Source organism: Myxocyprinus asiaticus, chromosome 50 (assembly GCF_019703515.2).
Source record: "Myxocyprinus asiaticus isolate MX2 ecotype Aquarium Trade chromosome 50, UBuf_Myxa_2, whole genome shotgun sequence".
Lineage (NCBI taxonomy): Eukaryota > Metazoa > Chordata > Actinopteri > Cypriniformes > Catostomidae > Myxocyprinus > Myxocyprinus asiaticus.
In genome coordinates, this window is record NC_059393.1 from 26,556,866 (window position 1) to 26,574,731 (window position 17,866).

Sequence of the window (17,866 nt, forward strand, 5' to 3'; positions counted from 1 at the left end):
GAAATTATATGAGGGATAAATTATAGGATTCCGATATTGCCTATAATTTTCACAGTTCTTACAATATAAAGTAAGTATGTGTGGGAGGGGTGGGGGGGGGGTGGTCTTGCTGTTCATGTCAAGTGTACGGTTATAAAATTATTTATATACAAAAGACACAACAATGGTTTGATAAAATCATGCAATATTCAGCAATGATCAGTTAGTCATAATCAGACATGTAACTCCTATTAGGACAAAAATAAAACAAGAATTTAACACAATCATACATAGGCAGTAAAACCCTACCTATAATGGCCAAATACAGTGAGGCAGAGCTGCTGACAGAACATTGAGTGTTTATAAAAGAAGTCTTGAACTCTCCCAAGGACATCTGGCACAAAGTGAAGGTGAGTGAGCCAAGACTGAGCAGTACCAACTGCATTTTATTGCTAGTAGATTTTTGTTGACATTAACTGATATAATAACAATATGAATAATCAGGATTTCCTCAATAATCTGTCATGTATTTAACAGAATCCATCAGAACCCTGCACATTTCTGGTCTGGAGAGTCGGACAAAGTGAGTGGTTTAAGAATATTGTATGATTTTTGTTATTAAAATTTTTATTGATTGATTAATTAACACAAAAAATACAACAACATATATATATTGAATCAGTCACTTTAAACATTAAACCCCCACGATATCCCCTCCCCCTACCAAATTCCCATCCCACACTGACCCCCCCCCCATGAACACCCCTGTGGTCAATAGAATATAGACACAAACACAATTTTTTATATATCTATATATAAAAAATACAATAATCAAGTATAATAAAAAACTAAACTCTAAATTACTCCCTCCACTGCCCCTCCTTGAGATTCCCCCAAAAATGCTAAGTAATTCCCCCATTTCTTATTGTAATAATTCCTAACTCCCATCCTTATGCACAACCCCTCCTCGAAGGCAGCCACCCTCCCCATCTCTGCGCTCCACTGGTGCTCCATCCGACTTTCCCTGCTTTGTCTTCCGACATAAAGTATGACGGTCTTGCCCTGAATAACCAAAACTCCACTTTCCCTGACAAAATAGTATTATATCTATATTTCAATCAGGTCAATTCTCTGAGGCCAACAGATGACAAACAGCGCTTCAGCTCTGCCTCGGCACTTTTAATATTTCCTTCCAACTCCACAAGTTCTTGTGCTTTGGATTTTTTGATGAATGAGGCATACTGTATGATCCGACCCCTAAGAACCGCCTTAAGTGCCTCCCAAGCCACACCCACAGAGGATACTGAGGACCAGTTGGTCTCCATATAAACATTGATTTCAGTCTTTAACATTTGTTGGAAATCAAGATTTTGCAAAAGGGACACATTAAGGTGCCAACTATATTTTGTGTCAACTATTCTTCCCTATTTTAATGGCAGACCCTGGCATACATGTTATATTTACCTCAAGTGGAACTGTATATTTTTTGGGCAGCATTAGCCATTGCCTTAGTACAAAGTGTTCAGACTTGCATTCCAATTCCCTATTGCTCATCCTCAGCCAGTTATCCAGTATACTGATCATCTACTGACAATAAGTTGCTATTTGAATAAATTTGAGTGAGTTTAGAACCCTAAATTCTCACACATGTAACAAAAAAACATACCTCTGGACAAAAGCTTCTTTTAGCCTGATAAGGTCCTGAGACCCTAAGACTGAGTCCAAGTCAACACTAATCTGTTTTTGTTTGAAAAATTCATTTTCAATTTTCAAATGTCATTGTTTTCCAAAGTATGTGGTTATGGAGAACATTTTCAATAATGTTCGCTTTGGGTGGAGGAGAGCCCCATTCCAGTATGGATGAAAGGTGTAAATGTAGCAAAATCAGTTTGTGTGGGCAAGGCCAGAAATCTTTGAATTGCCCCTGGATCCAAGAGATGATCTATTAGATTGAGATCTGGTGACTGAGTAGGCTACTGGAATTTACAGACCACACTGTCAGGTTTGTGGAAGCAGCTGGAGATGATCTGTGCTTTGTAACATGGTATGTTACCCTGCTGGAAGTGACCATAAGAAAATTAATATAGAAGTTATCAAGTCATTCTGTCTGAAGAGACAGAACCAACTTACAGACAGCCGTGGAACAAAATTATTACAATAATCAAACAATACCAATAACCAAACACAAATCCTGGCAAAGAAAATACAGACAAAGCCCAAACTACAGCCAACAGGGCTGGACACAAAACTTTCCATGGGTGGGCAAGACAAACAAACAAACAGAAAAACCAAACACATAGACAACAATGGACAGAACTTTCACAAACAAATCTGACAGGGGATATGAGTGGCAGAGAAACAGACCAACAGAACACAAGAAACAAGAAAAAGGAATTAGTCAGTACAGAAAAAAGCAGACAGATGAAATAAAAATGGGAAGAAATCAGGAAAGCAAACGAGTAGGGCAGGTGGGCTAAATTAACAAATAATCAGGGAAAGGAGGGGTGGGACAAAAGGGAGAGACATGAGTACTGAGGTTGCATTCCACTTCACTTTAAACATCCAATCGCTAACTCCCCCTAAGCACTTCCCTATGGGGGAATCCCAGGTGCCATACTGGAAGTCTGTTCCACTTCGTTAAGTGAGCGAGGGAAATTTCTGTTGATAGACCCTCAAATCCTCAATTTAGAGCGAGGGAGTGAGCCGACTCAGATGTACAATTCAGGCAGCTCCATATCCCACAATGCAACTCGACTGTGACATGACAGCAGCTCATACTTCATCAACCCACCATCACACAACTCTAATGTATGATGAAAGTGAAGTTAGTTCAATTAAATAGTTTAGAAAAGTTATACTGAGATTTAACAGCGTAAAACTTGTAGCTTAAATTATCTGTTTGTCACACAGTTATAGCCTGTGTGTTCATTATATTATCATTTTCATTTTTGAAAGGCTTGATTAATCCTTTCTAACAATTAATTCTAATAAAAAATATTTTTTAAACATATAAGATTTATACATAAGCCTCTGAGATTACAACTAAACTTTACCTGAATTTGTGGTTGCATTGATCTCTGAAAACATTGTTTTCTCAGGTGCAAAAATCACTAAATAATTCCACAAATTGACATGCATCCTTCAATGTGCTTCAAGTGATCAAGGGTTTAGGGTGTTCCAGTTAAACTTATTGCACTGGTTCCACCAGTAGTGGGCACTTAAAACACCCAGTGAGTGGCAGTTCTTCAGGTGGAAATGCCTTGTTGATTAGAGTGAAAAAATTATTAGATTTTTCATTGAAAAAATGAACAATCAATCATACCCCTCACCTGCACATCATTCCTTAAGGGATTTTTCTACCATTGGAACAATTCAAGCTTGAAGTACCACCTTGAGTCAGCACAGCATCAGCTGCTACAACAGGCAATGTGCCCTAACCCTTGACACAACCTTTACTGAAAGCAGGAGCTTTTCACACAGAACAAATTATTGCATTCAAAAACAGCGAAACAGAATGGAACAGAATGCAAGGGTCTCAACATGTGGTGTGATTCTAAAAGCTGAACTGTTTCTAACTTGATATGTCTTAAAAAGACAGAGCTCATGGTGTGAAAAAACAATGATACACAGTACAACAGTCAGTCTCTTGTCTAATGCATGTGTACATACTACAGTCAATTGACCTAATAAATACACAATGGGATTTCATAACTTTAATATCTGAAAGTATTTTTCTACATTCTAGAGCAGTGCACTGAAATGATAGGACAATTAAGACATGGTACCTCACCTTCAACAGTTTTAGATAAGTTTAGGAATAGTTTATGTTCAATATTTGAGTCCATATACTTGGTCCATATGTTTCATACAAGTCATCAATTATATTTTTTGGGGTTCTCTGTCACCTTTTAAGAATTCAGTCACATGATCATTAAATATACATTGTGAGATTCAGTAAAAGCCATATAAACTCAAATTATAAACTTGTATGAATTTTCTTTCCTTGGTCTATTTCCGTTAGATGGAAATAATAATAGATCTTTTATCTAAAGGAATGCCTAAACATGTTGTAATTTACCCACAGTTTACCTGATAGAAATCAACAAAAAGCAGAACTTTAAAAGTGTGACAGAAAACACCAAAAACAACTGATTGTTTTTATTTTACTGAGGACAAAGTGTCATTTTTTATTTAATTGCAGACACTTTTATGCAAGTTAAGCAAAATCATTGCTATTTAACATTTTCTTTAAAATATGGTAGAACTTCACTTTCCATATTCCACAGAACATCTAGTGTTATTTAAATGTGTTAGTGCAAATTTACTAAAGCACCTTTTCTGATTATAAGGTTTTTTTTATATGTAAAAGGTAAATTCAAAATGAAGCTGAAAACAGGTCTTGTTGGTGTCAGATAAAGCACTTCACTGTTGCCTGGATAAGTGACCTAAACCTTATAACAGCAGCCCTTGATGTGCTATATTTATGATTTTTCCATATATGAACATGCTGTTTATAACTTTGAGAGTCATAATATCAGTATGAGCCTAGTTTATTAAATGCCTTGCCTACTGAACTTTAATTGCCCAATAAAAAATCTGCCAGAGATATTATTTTCACTTGGATGAACTGTTACAGTCCAGCTATGGTAATAAATCTTTAAACGTTTTGAAGATTTTAATTTTATCTTCTGCTGGCAAAAGATAGGAGAACTCTTGGTAATTGCCAGAGCATGATCTCTGATCACATGCTCACTGCTCACTAACAACTTGAAAAACAATCTTATCAATATCTTACTTGCATGAAACAGAAAAACAGGAATATACAAAGCTGATGAATGCTTTTATCACTTAACATTCTTCCATTTCTAATGGCCAGTATGACAAGATCCAACCCAACCAAAAGCACTATATTAGCTAAAAAAACGTATTGATGTTACAAAAGATTCTATATTACTAATTATATAAGATTTTCAACTTTGTTGAACACACAATCATTTTAAATGGCAACACAACTGTCAGTATGTCATCCAACATCATGTGGTTATGAAATATCAACTGTAATGTCATAGATGACTGTCTGAAACAAACAAACAAACAACTAACAGCTATTTGAATTCTATTCACCTGGGAATATAAAAAGGAAGTCTTGCGGTCACCCAAAACTGAATACAAGTGAGATTTTACTACTTTTCTGCATATGAACCAAGAATTTCCATTCATTAAAATTAAACTTCTCAAACTGGAACACTCTTCTGCATAAAGACAAAAGCATTTAAAAAAAACTGCATCCGACTTCTGCATGAATTGTGAAAAATTCATATTATGCATATTATCCAAAAATCTGGAATATCAATGTCTATTAACAGTAGGCTATTCGTTTAAATAAAAACATCTCAACATTAAGATATTTCATATGAAAACATTGTGTATAGTTGAGGTAAACATGAATATTTATATTCCTGTCAATGAATGAGAGTATGTTGCTGTTTTCCACGGGTGCAGAGAAACATCATACCAAGGAATATTACATGACCAAATCCAGCTGGACAGTTCTGCTGAGTGTGCGTAATGAAACTATATAAAAGGCAGCCCCTGACCCATAAGACTCACACTGATCCAGCAAAAAGGTGGGGGAGATTCAACATTGTTTAGCAGCTCTGAGTAACATTTATTTGGACCTTTGAATTTTTTTTCTTTTAAATTTATGAATTATTGTCTAAACTGAAATGATAAATATTTTTAAATAACCCACTATTTTACAACTCCGACTGGTTTGCATTCACAGAATCTTTTCAGAAACATCACGGCTGCTATTTTTCTCTCTGGGCATCATACAAGGTGAAGTGCAAATGATGAAAGTAACATTTCTCAAAACTTTTTGTATAGTCTTATTTAACTGATGCTGACAGTACCATTTTATTAATGAAAACTTTTCATATCAGAGCAAACTAATTAATATAAAATATGCATTAAGAAAAAGTCACAGTAAGAATGAGGCAGTAAATATGTATAAATGGAAAGTTAAAGAGTGAACAAACATAGGAATAAAAATGTCAAATTTAAGTAGGTGTACAGTATAACAGCATTTTGGTGTTAATTGTGCTCCACAGTGAAAGGTCATCATGGGTGATGGTGAAATGGAGTGTTTTGGCCCAGCGGCCATTTTCCTCCGGAAGCCAGAAAGAGAGAGGATTGAGGCTCAGAACACCCCATTTGATGCCAAAACAGCTTTCTTTGTGGTAGATGCTGATGAGATGTACCTGAAAGGTACTCTTGTTAGCAGAGAAGGTGGCAAAGCCACTGTCAAAACTCTAGTTGCTGGGAAAGTAAGTGAATAATAAATGAATAATGAGTATCCACTACATATGTTATTGTGGTTGAGTATTTGAATGTTCAGATTAAAATATTTTGAGATGTGAGTACAAAATGTCTAATTCATCTTCATAACTGTTTTTCAGACTGTCACGGTGAAAGAAGATGAAATCTTCCCCATGAATCCTCCCAAGTTTGACAAAATTGAGGATATGGCCATGATGACCCACCTCAATGAGCCTGCCGTGCTGTTTAACCTCAAAGAGCGTTATGCAGCATGGATGATCTATGTACGTCTATGTAAATAACTTTTTATTCATAAGAAGATGTTAAAGGGGATTGCTGAAGTGTGAAACTGGACAAACTATTTCTGTTTCAGACCTACTCTGGCTTGTTCTGCGTCACTGTCAATCCCTACAAGTGGCTTCCAGTGTACGATTCAATTGTTGTGGCTGGATACAGAGGAAAAAAGAGGATTGAAGCCCCACCTCACATCTTCTCCATCTCTGACAATGCTTATCAGTTCATGCTCACTGGTAAGTGGATTCTAGAAGTGTGCTAACAAATGAGGATTTGTTGTACAAGTGACATGATGAATAAAAAGAAACTTCCATTATATATGTTGGAAATCTGAATGCCTTTGACTCTCTACTCACTTTATTTCAGATCGTGACAACCAGTCTATTCTGATTACGTAAGTAAATGTTCTTCTTTTGATGTAAGAGTGAGCCTTTCAGTTAAAAATCCATGGAGGTTTATGTGACTAATGAAGATCTTGTGTGAACCTCCAGTGGAGAATCTGGTGCAGGAAAGACTGTGAACACAAAACGTGTCATTCAATATTTTGCAACTGTTGGTGCAATGTCTGGAGGCAAAAAGACAGAAACTGTCCCTGGAAAAATGCAGGTTTGTGAACACCTCTTCGAAACAAATATATTGATTATAGAATGTTATTGTGCTTTATCTAAACATAATTCTACAATTATATCTAGGGATCACTGGAGGACCAAATTGTTGCAGCCAACCCCCTGCTGGAGGCTTATGGTAATGCCAAGACTGTGAGGAATGACAACTCCTCCCGTTTTGTGAGTTGCTCTAATTAGATGAAACATTATAAACTTTCAGTTGACTTCTCAAAGCTGGTTGTTCAACACTGTGGTTAATGTTTTCAAAACTTTTTTAGGGTAAATTCATCAGGATTCACTTTGGCACCACTGGAAAACTGGCTTCAGCTGATATTGAAACTTGTGAGTAGTGTTGTTTCAAGACAGACATGTGATTTATTTTTGTGCTAACATGTGGATGAGTCATTTAAATTCAAAGTTCTGTTGTCAAAGATCTGCTGGAAAAGTCAAGAGTAACTTTCCAGCTGTCTGCTGAGAGGAGTTACCATATCTTCTACCAGCTCATGACTGGACACAAGCCAGAACTGCTTGGTGAGAAATCTATAGTATTTGTGTTTAATAAAACACAATTTTTGTTTTGAAACCTTGTTTACATACCACACTTCAACTCTTTACAGAGGCCCTGCTCATCACCACCAATCCATATGACTATCCAATGATCAGCATGGGTGAAATCACTGTCAAGAGTATCAATGATGTGGAGGAGTTTATTGCCACAGATGTAAATGGACAAACACATTATTATTCATCAGAATATACCGAATAGTAAAAAAAGTCAAAAAATGCGTAGAATACATGACAGTCTAACGAACGCTTCTCAATTTTCTCCAATTTTCACTGTGTAAAAACAGACCGCCATTGACATTCTGGGCTTCAGTGCTGATGAAAAAATAAGCATCTACAAGCTAACAGGTGCTGTAATGCATCATTGCAACATGAAGTTCAAACAGAAGCAGAGAGAGGAGCAGGCAGAACCTGACGGCACTGAGGGTAAGATGTAGTATTATGCCCATTTCATACTGCACAGGAAAGCAGTGGTAAACAGTGCATATTATTTATGATGCCTATATTAACAGGTTACAGTATTCACGCTGGGTGTGAGAGTCATGCATTGCACTGTAGAAGTGAACTCACCTATTTTTTAAATTAGGCATCTGTTCAAGTTTTACACTCAGTTTCATAGGATAAGGGTTAACAAACATTCTTTAAAACACAGACATTTGACTGGAAAACTGTTGTTCCTCAGTGGCTGATAAAATCGCTTACCTCATGGGCCTGAACTCTGCTGACTTGCTGAAAGCTTTGTGTTTCCCAAGAGTGAAGGTCGGAAATGAGTTTGTGACCAAAGGCCAGACAGTCCCACAGGTTAAGACTTCCTACATAAAAGCAATTAAAATGTGGAAAATATTTAAATATCTCTGAGATATTCTTCTTGAGAACTAAAAGAACAAACTTAATTTCTCAGGTGAACAATTCTGTCTCAGCTCTCTGCAAGTCTGTCTATGAGAAAATGTTCTTGTGGATGGTCATCCGTATCAATGAGATGTTGGACACAAAGCAGCCCAGACAGTACTTCATTGGTGTGCTGGACATTGCTGGATTTGAGATCTTCGATGTGAGCATAAGCTATTAATGTCTCTCTAAGAATCAGGATATAAAGGCAACAGTTGGTAGAAATAACTTGCCTCTGTTTAAATATCAGTTCAACACATTGGAGCAGCTCTGCATCAACTTCACAAATGAGAAACTGCAACAGTTTTTCAACCACCACATGTTTGTGCTGGAGCAAGAGGAGTACAAGAAAGAAGGTATTGAGTGGGAGTTCATTGACTTTGGTATGGACTTGGCTGCCTGCATTGAGCTTATTGAGAAGGTAAGATAATGAGCTTTCAGAAACATCTTTTCAGAGTATTCACAAAATGAAATGTACAGGTTGTACTTGAATGTCAATGTCCCTTATACAGCCAATGGGCATCTTCTCCATCCTTGAAGAGGAGTGCATGTTCCCTAAGGCCACAGACACAAGCTTCAAAAATAAGCTGTATGATCAGCATCTCGGCAAAACTGCAGCCTTCCAGAAGCCAAAGCCTGCCAAAGGCAAGGCAGAGGCCCACTTCTCTCTGGTGCACTATGCTGGCACTGTTGACTACAACATTGGGGGCTGGTTGGACAAGAACAAGGATCCACTGAATGATTCAGTTGTGCAACTCTACCAGAAGTCATCACTCAAAGTTCTTGCCTTGCTGTATGCCGCTCATGGATCTGAAGGTAAGACCATTGGTATATCTCTGTGCTGTTCAGCAAATTTCAGAATTAAATAAAATATTATAAACATTCAAAAAGAGTCAATATGCTGCAAACAGTGACTTATTAAATGGGTTCATTCACAGCAGCACAACAACAATAAGAAAACTTTTATCTCTTAATTAAACTGCAGAGGGAGGTGGTGGAAAGAAGGGAGGCAAGAAGAAGGGTGGTTCCTTCCAGACTGTGTCCGCACTTTTTAGGGTATAGAGATTATCTATGTCATGTCAGTTTAATTACTTTTAAATATACTATGTATAAACAAATTATATAAACAATTCCACAGGAGAACTTGGGCAAGCTGATGACTAACCTGAGGAGCACTCACCCTCACTTTGTGCGCTGTTTGATTCCTAATGAGTCCAAGACTCCAGGTAAATTTGATACCTGAAGTGTTCAATGCCCCATAGATTTTTATTTTAAAAAGTTTTTAAATCCTTAAAAACAACTCAATTTCAGGTCTGATGGAGAACTACCTGGTCATCCACCAGCTCAGGTGTAATGGTGTGCTAGAGGGTATCAGAATTTGCAGAAAGGGTTTCCCCAGCAGAATCCTCTATGGTGACTTCAAGCAGAGGTAAACATCATTGCATATAGTACTTGCACTTCATCTCAAGAGGAAAAAACTCTAGGTTGTTTTTAACATTTCAAAACAAAACATAAAATCCTCCCAAATATCTTCTAGATACAAAGTATTAAATGCTAGTGTCATCCCTGAGGGACAGTTTATTGACAACAAAAAGGCTTCAGAGAAACTGTTGGGCTCAATTGATGTTGACCACACCCAGTACAAGTTTGGGCACACTAAGGTGAGCTACACATCAAAAACTAAGGTCAAATCTTCATAAAGGACAGTTTCTTCATTATTATACTCCTGTTGTCATTCAATTATTCTTGTAGGTGTTTTTCAAAGCTGGTCTTCTGGGTGCCCTTGAGGAGATGAGAGATGAAAAATTAGCATTGCTGGTTACCATGACTCAGGCTTTGTGCCGTGGATACCTCATGAGGAGAGAGTTCGTCAAAATGATGGAGAGAAGGTATAATTTACTTACAAAATCATTTAAAAAAATATTACTGATTAGAACCAAAGAGTGATAATGACTGTTTGTTAATTATATTTTATGCAGAGAATCAATTTATAGCATTCAATACAACATTCGCTCATTTATGAATGTGAAACACTGGCCATGGATGAAGCTGTACTTCAAGATCAAGCCTCTTTTGAAGAGTGCAGAGACTGAGAAAGAAATGGCAGCCATGAAGGAGAACTACGAGAAAATGAAAGAAGATTTAACAAAGGCATTGGCCAAGAAGAAGGAGCTTGAGGAGAAAATGGTGTCACTCCTACAGGAGAAAAATGACCTTCAGCTGCAAGTAGCAGCTGTACGTATTTCAGTTCTTATTGTAGAGTACGTATGGACCTGACAGGCATATAACTAAATGTGCCTGCATAATGCATAGTATCAGCTAGATCAAAAATCAAGACATTAAACTTGTTAATCTCAATAAACAGGAATCTGAAAATCTCTCTGATGCTGAGGAGAGATGTGAAGGTCTCATTAAAAGCAAGATCCAGCTCGAGTCCAAACTCAAAGAGTCAACTGAGAGACTGGAGGATGAAGAGGAAATCAATGCTGAACTGACTGCAAAGAAGAGGAAACTGGAAGATGAATGCTCTGAGCTGAAGAAAGATATTGATGACTTGGAGCTCACCTTGGCAAAAGTGGAGAAAGAGAAACATGCAACTGAAAATAAGGTTCACATTTGAATCACATATTCTACACTCTGCTTATTGGTCAGGCTCTTGTGAATAAAAGCACTGAACAACATTTTCATTTAGGTGAAAAACCTGACTGAGGAGATGGCCTCTCAGGATGAGAGCATTGCCAAGCTGACCAAAGAGAAGAAAGCCCTCCAAGAGTCACACCAGCAGACTCTTGATGACCTTCAGGCAGAGGAAGACAAAGTCAACACTCTGACTAAGGCTAAGACAAAGCTTGAGCAGCAAGTGGATGATGTAAGATGCTTGGCATGAAAATAATGCCATAAACCAATGAGAAGATGAATATGACATTGTTTTGTTGTTGTATACCACATTTTAATGCACTGGTTTCTATGACAATAGCTGGAGGGCTCACTGGAGCAAGAGAAGAAGCTCCGTATGGACCTTGAGAGAGCAAAGAGGAAACTTGAAGGTGATCTGAAACTGGCACAGGAGTCCATAATGGACCTGGAGAATGAAAAGCAGCAATCAGATGAGAAGATCAAAAAGTGAGTGGAAGTTAGACGTGTGCAAGAATCATTGTGCTAAAACACCCTTGCCAGGTATTTAAATAGCAGATTTAATGAAACAATAATTTTACAAAACAGGAAGGACTTTGAAATAAGTCAGCTTCTAAGCAAGATTGAAGATGAACAGTCTTTGGGAGCACAGCTTCAGAAGAAGATCAAAGAACTTCAGGTAAATTAGATTTTATGTTAAACTGTGAAGTAGGTATACTGCTAGTTAAAGCCATGTTACCAGTTTACCATGGTAATTATTTTTTCTTTAATTAGGCCCGTATTGAGGAGCTGGAAGAAGAAATTGAGTCAGAGCGAGCTGCTCGTGCTAAAGTGGAGAAGCAGAGAGCTGATCTCTCCAGGGAACTTGAAGAGATCAGTGAGAGGCTTGAGGAAGCTGGTGGAGCGACCGCTGCCCAGATTGAGATGAATAAGAAACGTGAAGCTGAATTCCAGAAGTTGCGTCGTGATCTTGAAGAGTCCACCTTGCTGCATGAAGCTACAGCATCAGCTCTCCGAAAGAAGCAAGCAGACAGTGTGGCTGAGCTGGGTGAACAGATTGACAACCTCCAGCGTGTCAAGCAGAAGCTGGAGAAAGAGAAGAGTGAATACAAGATGGAGATTGATGACTTATCAAGCAACATGGAGGCTGTGGCTAAATCAAAGGTAACCACATCAATGTCACTAGAGGGTCTTTAAACAATAATGCACCTTTAAAAGACACATGTATTTAATGTTTGTATCTTATTAGACTAATTTAGAGAAGATGTGTCGAACCCTTGAAGATCAACTGAGTGAAATCAAGGCCAAGAGTGATGAAAATATTCGCCAGCTGAATGACATCAATGCACAACGAGCAAGACTACAGACTGAGAATGGTATAACACAGGACAATTAGCTAAAGACTTAAAAAAAGCAAATACAAAGTTTGAATAAAACATATGCTTTTCATGATATTTCATGCTTACATAGATATTCTTAACCTGTTTCCAAAGGTGAATTTAGCCGCCAACTGGAAGAGAAAGAAGCACTTGTTTCACAATTAACTAGAGGAAAACAGGCCTATACACAGCAAATTGAGGAGCTTAAGAGGCATATTGAGGAGGAAGTCAAGGTATTTTTACATAAAATTAATTTAGATATTTTTTGCCATATAAACCACCGCAAAAGATTTCAAACTGTTCTAAAATTTCTAAATACGTATCCTTGTAGGCCAAGAATGCCCTGGCCCATGCGGTCCAGTCTGCCCGCCATGACTGTGATTTGCTCAGAGAGCAGTTTGAGGAGGAACAGGAGGCCAAAGCTGAACTGCAGCGTGGAATGTCTAAAGCCAACAGTGAGGTAGCTCAGTGGAGAACCAAATATGAGACTGATGCCATCCAGCGTACTGAAGAACTTGAGGAAGCCAAGTAAGTCCATCAAAATAGTGTTGAGCAGCCCAGATTTAATAGATAAAATATAATCATTGCATACATCTTTCCTTAGGAAAAAGTTGGCCCAACGTCTTCAGGAAGCTGAAGAATCCATTGAGGCTGTGAACTCCAAGTGTGCCTCTCTGGAAAAGACCAAACAGAGACTGCAGGGTGAAGTAGAGGACCTCATGATTGATGTGGAGAGGGCAAATGCATTGGCAGCCAACCTTGACAAAAAGCAGAGAAACTTTGATAAGGCAAGTAAGACATGGAATCATCTACAAATCTAAACTTTGGACCATGGACTAATGATCTATTAAATGATGACTACATTTCTTTCATTCACAGGTCCTGGCAGAGTGGAAACAGAAGTATGAAGAAAACCAGGCTGAACTGGAAGGTGCTCATAAAGAAGCTCGTTCCCTTAGCACTGAGCTTTTCAAGATGAAGAACTCCTATGAGGAAGCTCTTGACCAGTTGGAGACCCTGAAGAGGGAGAACAAGAATTTGCAACGTAAATGCCATTTTTATTTGTGCATCAAGGATTTGAAAAATGCATTAAAACAGCTTATTTTACCATTCTTTACTTTAAATTGTATAGAGGAGATTTCTGACCTAACGGAGCAGCTTGGAGAGACTGGAAAGAGCATTCATGAGTTAGAGAAATCCAAAAAGACAGTGGAGTCAGAGAAAGCTGAGATCCAGACTGCACTTGAAGAAGCTGAGGTACTATTCTTTTGTAACAATACTAACACTATGATACTATTGTTTTCAGTAATATTAACAAATCAGATAAGTTGTTTTGAAGTTGTTGTTACATTTCTGTTTCCTTTGTAGGGCACATTGGAGCATGAAGAGTCTAAGATTCTTCGTATCCAGCTGGAACTGAACCAGGTCAAGAGTGAGATTGACAGGAAGCTGGCTGAGAAAGATGAGGAGATGGAACAGATAAAGAGAAACAGCCAAAGAGTGATTGATTCAATACAGAGCACCCTGGACTCTGAGATCAGGAGCAGAAATGATGCCCTTAGAGTCAAGAAGAAGATGGAGGGAGATCTTAATGAGATGGAGATTCAGCTGAGTTATGCCAACCGCCAGGCTGCTGAGGCCCAAAAGCAGCTCAGGAACATCCAAGGCCAGCTCAAGGTATTATTCTTTCTGCTAAATGTCATTATGAATTTTTTTATGTCTGAAATCCTAACCCACCTAATTTGAACTAACCAAATCCTAATTAAAAATATTATTGACTTCCTAAACTTGTCACAGGATGCCCAACTGCACCTTGATGAAGCTGTCAGAGGACAGGAGGACATGAAGGAGCAGGTTGCCATGGTGGAGCGCAGAAATAATCTGATGCAAGCGGAGATTGAGGAGCTGAGAGCTGCACTGGAGCAAACAGAGAGAGGCCGCAAAATGGCAGAGCAGGAGCTGGTTGATGCCAGTGAGCGTGCTGGACTGCTACACTCTCAAGTATGAACAATTATTACAATACCAAACTGGAAAAGTGCACTTACAAGACAGATAAAAGCATCACTGAATGAAATCTGCTTCTGTTCCACAGAATACGAGTCTCATTAACACCAAGAAGAAGCTTGAGACTGATCTGGTTCAGGTTCAAGGTGAGGTAGATGATGCAGTCCAAGAGGCCAGAAATGCAGAGGAAAAGGCCAAGAAAGCCATAACTGATGTGAGTCTTTAGTCTTTAGTCTCTTATTTATGTTTTCTTATTTTATTTTTTGTTTACAGTTCTTTGACTTATGTTTAGCTGCAATGTGCTACCATATGGTGCCATCAGAAAAGTTGTAAATAAAGCCTAGTTAAGTTTGTTTTTTATTTCAGGCTGCCATGATGGCTGAGGAGCTGAAGAAGGAGCAGGACACCAGTGCTCACCTGGAAAGAATGAAGAAGAACCTGGAGGTAACTGTCAAAGATCTGCAGCACCGTCTGGATGAGGCTGAGAGTCTGGCCATGAAAGGTGGCAAGAAACAGCTCCAGAAACTGGAGTCCAGGGTAGGTTTGAGTACTCAAGAGCTTAGCACAATTGATCCTTGGTTGTCCTGAACATAGTAGAGATTCCTTGTATTACAACAAACACTTTACTTAAGGTGCGTGAGTTGGAGTCTGAAGTTGAAGCTGAACAGAGACGTGGTGCTGATGCTGTAAAAGGAGTGCGCAAATATGAGAGGAGAGTGAAGGAGCTCACCTACCAGGTAAAACTCACAGGAATTTGAAATATATAAACCACCTTATATAAAAACAACAGAGTTTAACAAAGACAATTCCTATTATTGACACTGAAAGACTGAAGAAGACAAGAAGAATGTGACTAGACTGCAGGATCTGGTAGACAAGCTGCAGCTGAAAGTGAAAGCCTATAAGCGCCAGGCTGAGGAAGCTGTGAGTGTAATATCAGTCTTGATCTTGACATGCATCTTGTCCCAAACTATCCAATGAAATGAGCTGGATATCTTGTGTAACCATCACAGGAGGAACAGGCCAACACTCACCTGTCCAGGTACAGGAAGGTGCAGCATGAGATGGAGGAGGCTCAGGAGCGTGCTGACATCGCTGAGTCCCAGGTCAACAAGCTGAGAGCCAAAAGCCGTGATACTGGAAAGGTACTGCACAAAGTTCCAAATCATTAACCCATAATCTGTAAACTTTTTCAAATGAATACATTTTTAGTATGAAACTAGGAATGTAAAATTAATTGTCTTGTCTTCTGATGTACTGAAGAGCAAGGATGAATAATGAAGATGAGACACCACAGAATGAAGACACCAAGCCTACAAGCAAGCATATAATATGACTTGTTCTGTCCCCTTTTTGTCTATTAAATGCAGTTTATCATTACAAAAGCTTCCTCCCTTTAAGTTGCCTCATGAAGCAAAATTTTATTTACATTTGTTTAATTTTGGAGACAATATTCTGCTAAATTACAAAACAAATTAATTGCATTTTTTTTTGTGCAGGGGTATAGAGGCAGAAAAAAATGGTAACAATAATATTTGCAAATAGATTTGTAAAACACATTTCACAACAGGGCTGTAAAGTACAAGATTTTCAGCTGCATTTGCAAGTGATAATGACTGTGCAAATGTGAAAAATTACGTTAATTGAATAATGAATATTTGCTGGATGACATGACTGTGCCGGTGTCAATGGCTTTTGAAAAGTTAACCTCTCATCATGGAGTTAGTCATTTCTGAGGTGCAATGCTCGGAGAAGCAGTGTAGTCAAGTGCGTAGCATGAAAATGACTCTGCAGCATATGTTTGCTGTAAAGCTCTAAAATACATAAAACATTACAACTTAAAACATGAGAAAACACACAAAAATCATATGCACAAAATCACATATCCATGCAAGGAAGTGCAGGTGAACTCCTTGCTTTACTCAATGGGCAGGGATGCCGAGCCAATATACAATGTATCTACTTTTGTGGAGGATGAGAAGATAAAGTATGCTGAGTCATGACTAAATTGGATGAGCACTTTGTTCCAAAGCAGAATGTAATTAATGAACATGCATGCTTTTACAAACAAAATCAGGTGGGTGAATCAGTCATGACATTTTTTAGGAGTGTATGAGCTTGCAGAACACTGAATTTGGAGCAACAAAAGATGCACATGATGCAAAGGGGCTAAAAAGAGGGAAAAATGCAGAAGATGTCATAAAATAGGACATTTCGAGGCTGCCTGCAAAGCAAAAATTGTTAAGGAAGTTACGGTCTGCAACAAGGATAATCAGGAGACATTTTTTCTAGGCTCAATTGTTCAGCATGCATTTTCTGAAGATATTAATTTTGGATTTTTGTAGTCCCAGGGTCATACAGTATTTCAATAGGCTGGTAAGCAGAGAAGTCATCTGTAAAATGGGGTTGGTCTACAGACTAAACAAGCTGAATTCTGATGTGTTTGGAGACACAGGGCTTCTACACAGAAATAAATCTTAGAAATCCACAAAATCGATTCTTTATGATAACTTATTTGAGTCTAAATATATATTTTCAGCAGATGGTGTCTTGTATTTTGTTAAGATAAACTATTGTAGTCTTTCCATTTACTTAGTCTAGCCATAAAATATCTTTAACCTAACCTAACCCCAACCCCCACATGACTGCTCTGTGCATTTTCAATTTACCATGTAGCAGCAACTAATAAACAAGCAAAAAAATAAATAAAATTTTTTTTATCTAGAGAAAATAGTTTCCCTAAAAATTTGTCCACATAAGTAGATAGCAAGACTATGCTGTGAATTTTTCAATAATACCAAGCTATAGAGATTTTTTCATCAAATTGTTTATGTTTCCAGGAGTGTTGGATATTCATGTTTTTGAGACATTACATTACAGCTGATTTTCTATAAAGATGAATTAATAATTCTTATTCAAAGCCATGCAACAACATGCATATTATATCCAATACTGGCTTAACTCCTAAAAGAGGTAATTTCCAGTAATCTCAGAACTCCTTTTTAATGATTAACATTTTTTTATCTGAACACAGAAATGCAAAACATAAATACACAAAATCATTTAATTCCCACTACCAAGTTTAAATCTATCTAAAATAATCTCTTGATAGAAGTTAGAGCTCCATCCCCCAGACTCTGAATTAACAGGGAGTAATACACTGATGCCTCATGACTTTTTCCAAAAGCAGTAATCACCACT

The 17,866-nt window shown here is 37.9% G+C and overlaps 1 protein-coding gene across 1 annotated transcript; it reads left to right on the forward strand.

Annotated features, from left to right (window-relative positions):
• Positions 1–6,101: 6,101 nt before the first annotated feature.
• On the forward strand, positions 6,102–15,837 carry LOC127439092 (myosin heavy chain, fast skeletal muscle-like). Its single transcript, XM_051695138.1, has 38 exons — positions 6,102–6,305; positions 6,438–6,581; positions 6,671–6,827; positions 6,958–6,985; positions 7,083–7,197; positions 7,284–7,376; positions 7,475–7,538; positions 7,629–7,727; positions 7,814–7,917; positions 8,048–8,186; positions 8,443–8,561; positions 8,662–8,811; positions 8,899–9,069; positions 9,161–9,464; positions 9,634–9,704; positions 9,787–9,874; positions 9,960–10,077; positions 10,186–10,309; positions 10,401–10,537; positions 10,628–10,883; positions 11,014–11,256; positions 11,341–11,517; positions 11,626–11,771; positions 11,871–11,961; positions 12,057–12,446; positions 12,532–12,658; positions 12,776–12,894; positions 12,993–13,189; positions 13,266–13,449; positions 13,541–13,706; positions 13,794–13,918; positions 14,030–14,338; positions 14,459–14,662; positions 14,754–14,879; positions 15,032–15,202; positions 15,298–15,402; positions 15,494–15,589; positions 15,679–15,837. The coding sequence occupies exons 1-38, from the start codon at positions 6,102–6,104 to the stop codon at positions 15,835–15,837; spliced, it is 5,820 nt and encodes a 1,939-aa protein (XP_051551098.1).
• The last annotated feature ends 2,029 nt before the right edge of the window (positions 15,838–17,866 follow it).

Coding starts and splice junctions, on each gene's coding strand:
- LOC127439092 (XM_051695138.1), top strand. CDS start 6,102: ATGGGTGATGGTGAAATGGAGTGTTTTGGCCCAGCGGCCATTTTCCTC. Junction 12,895..12,992: donor ATATTGAGGAGGAAGTCAAG/GTATTTTTACAT, acceptor GTATCCTTGTAG/GCCAAGAATGCCCTGGCCCA. Junction 13,450..13,540: donor AGCAGAGAAACTTTGATAAG/GCAAGTAAGACA, acceptor TTTCATTCACAG/GTCCTGGCAGAGTGGAAACA.